This window comes from Pelophylax lessonae (genome assembly GCF_965119305.1).
Source record: "Pelophylax lessonae genome assembly, chromosome: 7".
Lineage (NCBI taxonomy): Eukaryota > Metazoa > Chordata > Amphibia > Anura > Ranidae > Pelophylax > Pelophylax lessonae.
In genome coordinates, this window is record NC_138774.1 from 265,712,683 (window position 1) to 265,726,793 (window position 14,111).

The following is a 14,111-nucleotide window of genomic DNA, read 5'->3' on the forward strand; positions in this document are numbered from 1 at the left end:
GCACCAAATTTACTTTCAGGCCTTATTCACACCAAGAGTAGTGAGAGAGCATGTTTTTTGGCTCGTTTTTCCAGTGACACACAAAGGGCAGGCCATTGATTTTAATGGGCTGCGCTACATGTGACAAAGTAGCTCATGGTACATTTTGGCATTCTGCGTGTTGCATGTTTTTCACTGCTGCATTTGTCACCCATTTTTTCATGTGGCAATATGTTTGCTTCTGTGTTTAAAGTGCCGTTATCAATGACACGGAAAGCGCAACTAGGTCATTTTAGGTGTATAAATGGTGCCATACACTATACAGTCTGATTGTACAATCTCCTTTAGATTTACCAAGGCTATATAATAGGAGGGCTCACCATCTTTACAATCACTCCGTATCCAATCAGGCAGGCTCTTGCACTACATCAGGGGTGTCCTGTGGGCTGCATGCGACCTGACCCTCTCTGAGGGGATGCTGGGGAAGCCAGGCAAATGCACATGTGGAGGGATGCTGTGCAAAATAGTTGATGGTTGAAGGTGTACTAATGAGGTCAGCTGGTAAATGCCTTCCTGTGTCTTACTGGTTTCTCCATCCTACATATAATGTCAGCATGTGATGAAGCGTTCTAAAAAAAATACAGCAAGGGCTAAGGTAAGGCCTTGTTCTCAGAATAAAAGAAAACTTGTATTTTTCTGCAACCAAGGTGTATTAATGGTATATAGGAACATAGAGGAGCTAGATTTTGGGGAAAAAAAAGGTGAACTTAGCATTTAACACTATGATAGTACACACAAAATGTTCTGTGTGTCAGGTACTGGTATACAAACCAAACAATCTCACATTCAAATTAGTTTGATAAAAATGTAAATTTGCCATAATGTTTTCAGCACCTCTTTTATTTGGACAGTATCTTTTAAAGTACTAGATTACTTTATTTGCTGGTTTTCATTTTATGAGTATTCATTTCAAAATCTTTGCAATCTTGCAGTTGACTGCCTGCATCCATGGATCTTCTTCAATGCTGTTCCCTATGTACTGGCAACATGTTTACATCCCAGTTCTTCCTCCGCATCTGCTGGATTACTGCTGGTAGGTCTTATTGTCTCACTCAGTGTTATTTTCTCTATTTAAATTGCAATTGGTTTAGGCTGTTGTGTTTTATATGTACCTCTGAGCAAATTAAACTAGAAAAAAAAAACACATTCAGTACATCTTTGCAATACATGCACATTACCCCGTGTGCTATCCTCTTTAAATTGCTGCAAGTACATAAAATACCTGTTGATCCGCCAGGAATCCAGCAACTTCCTAACTTCTGGTTTGAGCTGACAATGCAGTGTCTCTGCTGCACAAAAATTCAAAACTGAGTCGTCAGCCCTGCCTGAGTTAGTCCTTTGCACTACAACAGGGGTCTCCAAGCTTTCTGAAAAAAGAGTCAGTTTAGTGTCCTTGAGGCTTTAGCTGGGGTAAACTGTTGCCACTGGGATTTGAAATGCCCTGGTGTCATTAAGAGTAAACAGTGCCCCATCATTGGTTTTGGTGGAAGGTTTAGTGCCCTGTTGTTGGTATCAGTGGTGCCCTATTGTTAGTTTCCGTGGGAGAAATGGTAACCCATCGTTGGTATTCATGGGAGGAATAGTGCCCTATCGTTGGTGTCTGTGGTTCCCCATTGTTGGGGTCTGTGGGAGAAATGGTGCCCCATCATTGGTGTCAGTGGATGGCATGGTCCCTTAAAGGCTGTATAAATGCAAGCAAAGGGCCACAGTTTGTAAATCAATGCAGTACAACATAGCACAATAAACCTTAATGAGATTGTTTCTACATTCAAGTATTAAACCAAGGTTTGTGTTGCATATATTTGCAAGGGAGCTTTGACAAGGCAGTGTGGCTTCTTTTGTATTTGCAAAGTGTGATCCCTAAGGGCTCATTAACTCCAGCTCAGTCCACTGTGGTGGTTTAAACATATGCACATTGGATTACGCATTAGTGTGCTTTGCATTAGGATAGCTCATTCATTTAAATGGGTGGACTAATGCATCAAAAACTGTGAGTGCAACATTTTGAGTGCAACACAGGTTTGTGCATTGCTGTGTGAATGGCATCACATTGCACGCATGCGATTAAGCCTTACTGTGTATTCCTGCATTATACTGATGATGTGAATGGGCCCCTAAACTTTCTAAGTTCCCAATACTTTGTAGAACGGACACTTTTTACATCATGCTTTATTTATGTGAGCGAATCTGCAATGGATATGTTGGGGATATGCTGCGTTATAAACTAGTAGCAAAATAAAGTTCCCAGACCACTAAATTACTGGCAAAAAGGAACTGGTGTCCTCAAGTTTTTTTTTTTACATATTACAAAATAAATAACATGGATACGAGCAGGGACACATCCATGTACAGTTGTACACCACACAAGTGTAGCAGTAAAACAACTAAATACTGAAAATGACATTTTGAATATTGTCAAGGGGGAGACATGAATGGAAACACCTAATGGTGGGGACACACCACACTAATGAAGGGGGCAGGGAAAACTAGTAAACATGATCAGTCTTGATAGCCCAGGACTTGGGAGTGCCATTAACAGGTTGGTTATGGTAGCTCAAAGCCAGATAAAACAAGAAGAAAAAAAAAAAAGGTTCAAACAGAAACTACATCATGTAATATTTGTATGATGACCTGGAAAGTAACAATGAATTAGGTAGGAAGATTCCTCCATGGATAGAGTTGAGAATAAAGGCTTGTCATCTCCAATGAAAGTAGTGTTTAGAAGCGGATTGATATATATATATATATATATATATACACACACACACACACACAGTATCTCACAGAAGTGAGTACACCCCTCACATTTTTGTAAATATTTTATTATAATTTTAACACTGAAGAAATGACACTTTGCTACAATGTAAAGTAGTGAGTGTACAGCTTGTATAACAGTGTAAATGTGCTGTCCCCTCAAAATAACTCAACACACAGCCATTAATGTCTAAACCGCTGGTAACAAAAGTGAGTACACCCCTAAGTGGAAATGACCAAATTGGGCCCAAAGTGTCAATATTTTGTTTTGCCACCATTATTTTCCAGCACTGCCTTAACCCTCTTGGGCATGAAGTTCACCAGAGCTTCACAGGTTGCCACTGGAGTCATCTTCCACTCCTCCATGACGACATCACAGAGCTGGTAGATGTTAAAGACCTTGCACTCCTCCACCTTCTGTTGGGGAATGCCCCACAGATGCTCAATAGAGTTTAGGTCTGGAGACATGCTTGGCCAGTCCATTACCTGTACCCTCAGCTTCTATAGCAAGGCAGTGGTCATCTTAAAGGTGTGTTTGGGGTTGTTATTATGTTGGTATACTGCCCTGTGGCCCAGTCTCTGAAGGGAGGGGACCATGCTCTTCTTCAGTATGTCACAGTACATGTTCCCATTCATGGTTCTCTCAATGAATTGTAGCTCCCCAGTGGCGGCAGCACTCATGCAGCCCCAGACCATGACCATCCCACCTTCATGCTTGACTGAAGGCTTTGTGGTGCTCACCTGGTTGCCGCCACACACGCTTAACATCATCTGAACCAAATAAGTCTATCTTGGTCTCATCAGACCACAGGACATGGTTCCAATAATCCATGCCCTTAGTCTGCTTGTCTTCAGCAAACTGTTTTGTGGCTTTCTTGTGCATCATCTTTAGAAGAGGCTTCCTTCTGGGATGACAGCCATGCAGACCAATTTGATGCAGTGTGTGGTGTATGGTCTGAGCACTGACAGGCTGACCCCCCCACCCCTTCAACCTTTGCAACAATGCTGGCAGCACTCATACGTCTATTTCCCAATAGACAACCTCTGGATATGACGCAGAGCACGTGCACTCAACTTCTTTGGTCGACCATGGTGAGTTCTGTTCTGAGTGGAACCCATCCTGTTAAACCGCTGTATGATCTTGGCCACCGTGCTGCAGCTCAGTCTCCGGGTCTCGACAATCTTCTTATAGCCTAGGCCATCTTTATATATAGCAACCATTCTTTTTTTTTCAGATCCTCAGAGTTCTTTGCCATGAGGTGCCGTGTTGAACTTTCAGTGATCAGTATGAGAGAGTGAGAGCGATAACCCCAAATTTAACACACCTACTCCCCATTCACACCTGAGACATAGTAACACTAATGAGTCACATGACACCGGGGAGGAAAAATGGCTAATTGGGCCCAATTTGGACTATTTCACTTAGGGGTGTACTCCCTTTTGTTGCCAGCAGTTTAGGCATTAATGGCTGTGTATTGAGTTATTTTGATGGGACAGCACATTTACACTGTTATACAAGCTGTACACTCACTACTTTACATTGTAGCAAAGTGTCATTTCTTCAGTGTTGTCACATGAAAATATATAATAAAACATTTACAAAAATGTGAGGGGTGTACTCACTTTTGTCTGATACTGTATGTATAGATATATATAGAACAACTTTTCTCTATATAGTAAATGTTTTAATCTCCTCTTTACATCTGAGACCGTTGGAGAGATGATGGAAGCCCATTTTTTCAGAATGTCTCTACGAGCCACTAATAGACAAATGAGGATCCACGGTGGGTGATGCAGGTTCTTCCGATCCTGAGATAGAGAAGGAGCAGGCATGGGTCCAAATTCAAAGAGCAAAAGTATGTTGATATCTGTGCCCCTTCCGGGCATAAAGCCCGTTTGATCGTGATGGATTAGGGCTGTAATGACCATGTTCAAACGGTTAGCCAAAACTTTTGGAAGGAGCTTCAAATCTGCAATAAGTAAAGAGATGGGGCAGTAGGAGCAACACAATGTGGGATCCTTGCCCATTTTAGGGATCACGACTATTACGGCATCACTCATAGATACAGAGAGAGACTCTGATGTCAGAGATTTAGCCACCATTGAGTGCAGTCGGGGGTCAAATTATCGTCATAAGCCTTGTAGAATTGCACTGGGATCTAGTCTAGACCAGTGGTCTTTTCCCAACTGGAGCGAACCCAGGACACTCTTTTCCTCTGTGACAGTAATGGGAGCATCCAGCTTATTTAAAAATGCCTCAGTCAAAACAGGGCAGTCTATGCCACTTAAATAAGAGTCAAGCTCGTTTGCTGTATCGGACACCCGGGAGCTATATAGGATCTGCTAAAATGTAGCAAAGCATTGGTTAATATCCGTCTGGGTGGAATAACAGACCCCAGATAGTCCGTAATTTGTGATATGCTGAGCCCGCCGTGTGTTCCCTAGACCAGTGGTCCTCAACCCTGGCCTACAGGGCCCACTAACAGGCCATATTTGCAAGATAACTGAAATACATCACAGGTGATATCATTTGCTGCTCAGTGATTGCAGTATTCTAGTCTGAATCTCCCCAAGGTAATACTTAAAATCTGGCCTGTTAGTGGGCCCTGAGGACCGGAGTTGAGGACCAATGCCCTAGACAGTCAAGCCAGCAGTCTCCCGGTCTTTTCACCTTGTTCAAAAATTCTTTGTGACTTGAAGCATCTTCTTTTTTGTCAGGGTTGTCCGCAATAGGAGTACATCAGTAGCCAGGGCCTGTAGTCGGGTGTAACTGCGAGGGTCCTAAGTGTGGACAGATAGTGCCTCCTGGTCCCTAGCCTCTGCCTCTATCCTAACTAAGTCTGCCCTCATTTCTCTACGGACCTCAGCAATAATGGTCTGGTACTGGCCACGAGAAAACACCTTAAAGGCATCCCACATAACAGCATCAGGAGCTGAGTCAGGGTTGACACCCCAATATGTGAGTATCTGTGATTTAAACCTAGATTCTACTGTAACATCAGAAATCCAAAATCTTAAGAGCTTCCAGAGTTTGTTTGAGGGGGCATCTGATAAGTCCAAGCTAAGCAGCAATGGAGCATGACAGGAAATCCCCCCCCCCCCCCGTGTAAATCAGGTCAATACGGGGGAAGGTTCTTATAGGAGGTGACAGGTGTACATGTGCAAATAGTGATGTTTCCACCTTCATACATCGGTCATCCCGTATGTCTCAGCCCAAGTAGTTAGGTCCGAGCGGGAGGAGGCATCAGCCACCAGCCTATCCATGCCCGGGTCAGGGACCATATTAAATTTGCCAAAAAAAAAGAAAAACACATTGTCAGTGGAAAAATTGTCATTTTCTGCAGTAAGTCTATGTAACAGTTTAAGAGAGGCTAGCGGAGGCAGGTATAGACCCACAATCACCAGACTCAGGGATTCAGTCGGCACATAAAGCAATATATACCTTCCATCTGGGTCTAAAATGAGGTCTAAGAGCTTAAAGGGAAGAGATGTGTGAATTAATACACTCACACCCCTCACAAAATGTGACTCTGTGGAACGGTAGTGGTGTCTGATCCACGGTTTCTTCAGGGCAAGGCTCTTACTGCCCAGTACTGATGTACTGACCAGGAAGCTTTTTACAGGGGAGTTCATTCCCCTGGTGTTTCAAGAAAGAATATTAAGGGTGGACATCAGTAGGGATAGTCAACCAGTACACAGGAGCAGAGATCACATATGAAGGGAGGCAGTGCGTATATACCCAGATGGAAACACAATGAAGCAGGACATCACATCAAGAAAAATCATACATATGCAAGAGTAAAATGCTGCACATAAAAAAAACAAAAACAAAAGTGAACATTAAAACATAAACCAAAAAGAACCAGAACCCCCCACCCACCCACCCATCCCCTCAAAACTGAGGTGGGTCTTCATCCCGAACCAGCGGCATGAAACTACCTCTCCGACAGAGAGTGTCCACGGTTAGCATAGGCATTCTGGCTAGAAGCATCAGTGTAGATCACCCAGCCATCGGGGGGCACAATACTTAGTAAAACAGTTAAACTTTAACCATAATGACCAGTATACTGTTCAGGGGGGGGGGAACAGAGACAGAAATGCAACAGACACTAGGAGCAAAAAACATGGAGAGGGGCATTCTCAGACCAAACCTACATAGGCAACATAAAATCCATCTTAGACCATAGTACCTAATAGGATGTTCAGGAGGGGAACAGGGCTACATCAGCCCCAAAAAGTAAGAGCCACCTCATCAGACGCCACATGGCAATATAGGTCTCCCCTGAAATCTCCATATTCCGTCATTTGTGTCATCATGTAACGTAGTGAGGCCAGAGGCCTGTGGCGTGGCAGCGTTGCTCACAGACTCGACAGTGCGGCATGCCAGTCCGACACTTCTGCCTTGGGTCATCACCCGGGGTGTCTGCAGGGGGTCAGGATGATAAGAAACCCAGAGTAGTGTGGGTCCTACACAGGATAGAAGACAGGATCAAGGCCAGAATCAGGAGCTCTCTTAAGACACGTCCGCTCCCAGTGCCATCTTGGACATGCCCCCATTGTATACTTTTAAAAGCGTAAGTATAAGTATATCCTAAAATGATTTAAAGAATTTGCCTGTGAATCTATCAGAGCCTGGGGATTTATTATTTGCTAAGTGTCAAATGAGACAGTTCGCTCAAGTGGAAAGAGGAGATAGATGGGAGAATGAGTTCTAAAAATGCAGCTGCCAGAGTTGAATTGATAGGGTCTTGTGTGTGTATATAGGGAAGAGTAGAACTGTTGCGTGATTTTATTAATGTCTTAAGGAGAGATTTGACCTCGCCGGAATAGTCACGAATGGAGGTGATATGTGTTGGACAATGAGGGCCTTTGCTCTCGCTAATTACCATGTTTATGTAAAAGTAAGGCTACATGTGAATATTTGATAAGTTTTAATTTTTATGCCTACAGGTCAAAACCGCATTATGTTTTGTACCATTTGGTCCTGTGTTCAGGGGTTGTGGGTCAAGAGGGACTGCTGTGCTGTTAAGTGGAAGCTAGCCTTAGGGTAACTATCCTAGGTATGTTTCCTATAAGAGGCTGTATAAGATATGACACAAACTCTAGGGTATGCTTTACCCACCTCCCAGAAAAGATTAGGGTGTGTGAATTAGAAGTAGCTTATTCTTCCCATACATTGTTAATAAAAAGTTTATAGTCATCTTTGTGTGCCAGAAATAGTGGGCAAATCCAATAAACTTTGTATTAGGTTAAGAGCCCAGGTCCACAAGGGACTCTACTATTGAGGCATGATCTTACATGGCAATATCATGTATTGTGGCTTCCCAAATAGGTGGCTCAGGGGGATCTATGCAGAAGAAGTGGTCTAACCAGGTGAAAATGCTTTGTGGGGGGGGGGCAATTAAAAGTAAATTTCCTGTCCACTGAGTGCAGAAGACGCCAGATATTGGTCAGTTGAAGGGAGTCCACATTAATGGCAAGTGGGGTTGGCTTAGATTCCTGGGCTCGTTGAGGATTGATGTTTAAAAATAATCTGTCTTTGAGATGGTGCATGCCAGTATTCAAGTCCCCTCCAATGAGGTGTGGGATAAGGGTAATGTCAAAAGTTTGGTAGAGATATTTTGAAAAAACTGTTTACCCAGAGTGTTGGGGGCATAAACTTTGATTATCTAGAATTCCCTGCATGCGATAAGGAGAGGGACAGAGACAAAATGTCCCTGATCATCAGTGTCTTTGGATTTTATTTTGAGAGGTTTTAATAAATCAAGATAAGCCTTTCTCCCTACAACCTCAGATCCTAGCACTGTGCCCACCCAAAGTTTTTTCATGTGGTTAAAATCTGAAGATAGGTGTGTCTCTTGTAACAGGGCAATATCAGTTTTTAGGCGTTAACAGGGGAGCGTAGACCCTTAACATTCCAGGAAGTAAATCTCATGTAGGGAAGATGAGGGTTCTCTGTAAGGATAGGAGAGGATGGAGAAAGTTGGTTGGCCAAAGGATTGGAGAGAGTAGGAAGGTCAAATGGCACTGAGATTGGTGGATTAGTGGACTACAGTGGGCTGGTCTAAACATCAAACAGGTAATAACTGTGTAGTAGAAGAAACAAAAATTTAAAGCAATGAGAAAAAAAGTCTAACATGCAGTAACTGAGTTGGTCTTGCTTTTTTCCACATGGAGTCACTGAAAGAAGCCCACCCCCAAAAGCTTAACCTAATGTGCTGGTATGAGCAGCAGCCCCGCAAGAGTGGCAAGTTACAGACAATCTGAAAAAGAAAATAAAAAGAAAGTCACCCCCCACCCCAGATTACCAGCTGATGGAAGCGACAAAAACTGTAAATTAACTAAACATAGAGCAATCAGTAGATTCAAGGATAGAAAAACAATATACAACTGATATACGTTCTTATCAAATAGTCATAACTTCTGCCTGTATAGATGGCTTGGGAGAGCGACAATAAAAAGTCCTCGGTCAGCAAAATTTAGAAAGATTGTTGGGCGCAGAGAATCTGGGACCTTTAGAAGGGTCCTTCCTATAGCTCCATTGATCCAGAGAGCGAGGGACAGAGGATTAATGCATGGTGAAGTTGCTTTGATCATGTAAATTTTAAAGATTGTATGAAGGGTCATGAAAGGCGAGTTGTTCTCCACTGGGTGAACGAAGATGAAGCACTACTGGGTAAACCAGAGTGAATTTAATATGTTTCTGGAACAGTGCAGTGCAGATGTGTTGCAAGGCTTTGCGTTTCTTCGACACCTCCAGTGAGTAATCGGCAAATACCGTAAGACCATGATTGACAATATTTGTTATTTATGTAATTATGTAGAATGGCTGTTTTGTCGGCGTAGTTAATATATTTGACAATAATTGATCTTGGTGAAGGGCGATCATTGCAGGGAGCGCCTAAACAGTGCGCCTGTTCAGCAACACATGGTGAGGTGATGCCCGGGGCCTCTTGTATGGTATGATCCATTGATGCCCACAGTTTGTTTTCTGTATGTAGGAAAGGAGATTTGGGACTTTTAGACAAGACACATGGGGAAAACCTGTGTCTCCACCCCTATTCAAGAAATAAAAGAGGGGAAGTTGGGACTTTAGATGAGGTGTGCTAATGAACCAGAGCAGGGTGTGATGGGTAATCACACCAATGTAGGGCAACAACAGATAATGAAAAGTACCAACAGTGTTTATTGAAAACATCATCACATCAGTGTGAGACTTACAAGTTGCATGATAATAAATGCAAAGTGAAAGTCATACATCACAATAAAAGAAGTCATGACAATAATACATAAATAAACGGCATAGGCTGTATAGTAAGGAGCTGGAGATTGCAAGATCAGATAATGAATGACAACACATGCCAACATAAAAATAAGTAGGGGGTTGCATCCTATGTGCTCAACTCATTTCGTTGAATATTTTCCACTTATTCAAGAGCAGATGCCAACAGGGGTCTGTAAGAAGTATAAAAGCATGTTAGAAATAAACAATGTCGCTGAAAATGTTTATAGTTGAGGACTCATACATAAAGTAGGGGGAGGGGAGAAAGATCCAGAAGGGACAAGCCCAACCAGATCAGTCCGAACCCTTACTAAAGGTTTTACCTTGCAGTGCCAGCTCGAGAAAATAAATGAGATGTTGAGGTTTCACAGTATCTGAAAACGTCCAAAACTGTCCAACAGGGAGCAGTGTCGTGGAATATAACATGTTCAGGGGCCACATGATTGGTAATGAAATCTTCAATGCAGGAATCAGGATCAGAGATAATGGTGCAATGGGAGTTCTAGAAGTTACAAAAATATATATATATCGATTGGAAAAATCAATGAGTGTGTAAAAGTGAGTGAAGTGCCCAAAGGGTGTATGATGAGTGGCATGCTAATAGAATACCACAAGCCCAAGTGAAGAAGGTAAACAATGTAGTAATACATCAAAAGCATTACTAATAAGAGAGACCTCCTAAAAATTAGGCACAAATGAAAGAGTACAGAAATATAGGTGATGAGACTAGGTGGTCAATAAATACATAGGGACTGTGGTGGGATGAATCTGTTTTCTAGGTCATCCAGTTGTTGTAAGAAAAAATTATGAGATGTGTCCTGCTGTTTGTCATTGGAGTGGACCTGATATAATATTTTGGGCATAATTAATTTCCACTTTATTAAGGCAAATAGAGTGCTTCCTCAGCTCCCTTTTAAGCTGATCCACCCCTACACTGCTTAGGTGATGGAGGGTAGGAGGAGTACTGCCAGAGCTTGAGAAATTCACTTTTATGCCTGATCATCCATTGCTGCAGGCTGTGAGGAGGATGGTGTGTGACTGGGGCTAGGGTCTATGGCCGCGGCACCTGACATATTGGAGTGTGTAACCCCAAAAGCTGCTGCTGGTGGTGAGAGGACTGGAGCCCCAATCAGCTCTATGGCCAGCTGATGGAACCACCTGCTGCAGTCTCGGGTTAAAAAGCCAATCCCTGGCTGTAAAAAACGATACCAGGATAATGCCTAAATCTGCAGGCATCATCCTGGTATGACCTCTGAAAGTCCAGCGACGTACCAGGATGTTGTTGGTCCTTGTTGGGCATATATTGTAAGGTTCTTTTTTTTCACACAGCTTGTGGGCTGAACAAAAAAAGAGAACCTAACAGATTCCTCTATTCACATAGATCGATGAGGATGAAGAAATCTCTGTCAGAAAATGCGTGCTATGCCCACGATTAGACCTCCCAGCATCCACCCGCTTCTAATGATGGGCATACATGCAATGTTCTTTTTTTCAGACTGAACGAAAAAAAAGAACGTAACCGATTCCTCCATTCACTTTGATTGATGTGGCTGAAGAAATCTCTGCCAAGAAAAGTGTTAAAACCTATATGGCGAAGCATAGGGGAGATATCCACCCTCTGTGTCCACCCCATCCCCTATGCTTCACCATATATGCTTTTTTTAACTGTGGTTGTGAAATCACAGCGCTGCAATCATTGATTTATGTATATGCTGAGAGCAATCGTTGTTGCTGTCAGGATAAACAAATCAGTGCTGAAGCTGATGGGCGTACCTGCAAAGCAAACTATGGTTAGCAACAAAACACACTAACAATAATACTTTACACTGTAATAGTATACAGTGCAGTAAAACAGTAGAATGATGGTATCTGCAAAGAAATCTAAGGTTAACAATGAAAAACACAGTAACAATAAAACATTACATTATATTAGCATTCAGTACAGTAAAACAGTGGAATGGTGGTATTTGCAAAGCAAACTATGGTTAACAATGAAAAATAGTAACAAGAAAACAAAATATAATAGTATAGCAGTATATTATAAAGTAACAGTAAAAGCAGAAAATTAACTCAATAAAACGACAACTATTTTTAGCTTTTTTATTTTTATTTTTTTTGTAACTGTAAAAAAATGAAACGTTCCAGGCTAGGGTCTCAAAATGTGATAGCTATCTAACATCTTTTAAGAGATCCTGTGTGAAAGTGTGCCCTAGACTGTGCCATGCTGTACCCTATACTAATACTCCCCTAGTGTGTGGTAGCGACGGAAACAGTCCCAGATGCAGAGACCAGGTTGGCCGGGACAGGAGGGTGTCACGCCTATATCCACATTTTATACTGACACAACATCTTCGGGGGTGCTCTTTGGGTAGAGGTACCAGGTAGGCAGAAAATGCCTCTCATGCAGCCGGCTCACTGCATCTGGATTGTGAATTTGGGCCACAGCACCTTCTGGATACAGAAGGGCTGTGACGATCTCTTCCTGGAATTTTAGGAAGGATCCACGTCTTCCTGGAGCTTTATATAGCACATAAGCATTCAGCAGAGCCAATTGGAATAAGTATACAGACACTTTCTTGTACCATTGTCTGGCTTTATGGGCAATTTAAGTACGGCGCCATCATCTGGTTGTTTAAGTCCATCCCTCCCATGTTAAGGTTGTACTTGTGGATACAGAGGGGCTTCCCAACAACACCAGTCACCGTTGCAATTTGGACTGTCATATCTGGGTGAATGGAGGCCAGAACAAAAACACTTCACTGCAAGAAATGTATTACACTTCAAGCAGACTCCCCCCCCCCCCCTCTAAGTCAGGAATCTACAAGCTGTTGTGGAAAGCCCCGCGATTAGGTTGCACAGTGCCACATGTGCCATTTCCAGAATCAAAGAGGTGACTAAAAAAATGGCACACTTGTGTAATAATTGTCCACATATAAATGGCACCCCTTTCCGAATAAGGGTGACACCAAGTCCTAAACAATCTTGCCACTGCTCCCCATGTAGTCTGGGCAGTTGGGGGCTCCACATTGCTATCTTTTCCCTCGTAAATCCAGAAACTACATGATCTTATATGGTCGTTTTTTTTCCTTTCTCTTTGTTGCCCCCCCCCCCCCCTTTTATTTGGAGGACTGTATCATGTGCACAATGTACTTTTCTAGAGATGGATTGGAGGGTTGTTTTCCCTCCTCCCAATTTGTTCTTACCATTTTTTCTTTTTCTTTTCATTTTTTCTTTCTCCTTTTTCTTTCCCTCCTTCCCCACCCCCCTTCCCCTTTCATCCCCTATTCCCCCCCCCTTCACAAACCCCCCCGGTCATTTTAGTTTATCTTAATTAATACTGCCTTCCGTGGAGGAACTGGCAGTGTCCTGTGACGCTGCATCCGGCTCCCGGCTGAGCGCCGCCGATGTCCCTGGGGGAGATGTGTTCTGACTCCTCCCGGCACCCCCAGACCTCCGGACCTCCATCCCTGGATACCAGCGGCACACCTGTAGCTGGTAGTACGCCACCCACATCATCCCTTCAGTACATTATGTTTGGGGACCCGCTTCTCTGATTATATGAATGTTGACGCTGGCTTGCTTTCATGAAAATGCTGCTGAAAATTTGTTTTTATACAGTATTACTTCTAACCTGGCACCCTTGTTTTTCCTTTAAATAAATTTATAGGTACCTAGTGTGACTCACTGGTAAAAAAAGCACCTGGTTGTTGAGGGCGATTTGAACTGCTCCCAAAAAATTTAACTGATAGTGCTAGCAGAGATCAGGCCTGACTCTGCTAACGCTGCGGTTTAGTGTACTGTTTATTGGAAGTGACAGTAATCTGCTGATACTGCACTTGGGGGCTTACGGAGGGTCTAAACACAGGTGCTGGCAGGTGACGGGGCTGATCCTGCTAACACTGCATTATGGGAACACTATATTATACTATTGGGGACACTTGTATAGATCTGATCAAAGATATCGATCCATTAGGACACTATACTAATAATGGAGGTGTTTAGTGTGTGTGTCTCTGGCTATCAAAGGATTAAAATG

General features: G+C 42.9%; 1 protein-coding gene across 4 annotated transcripts in view; it reads left to right on the plus strand.

Annotated features, from left to right (window-relative positions):
- Window positions 1–14,111, plus strand: part of DENND1A (DENN domain containing 1A) — a 1,402,774-nt gene that overhangs the window by 711,978 nt on the left and 676,685 nt on the right. For all 4 annotated transcript variants that reach the window (XM_082262893.1, XM_082262895.1, XM_082262894.1 and 1 more), the window contains exon 10: window positions 972–1,072. In XM_082262893.1, coding sequence (XP_082119019.1) covers window positions 972–1,072 — 101 coding nt within the window. The remainder of the gene's footprint in view (window positions 1–971; window positions 1,073–14,111) is intronic.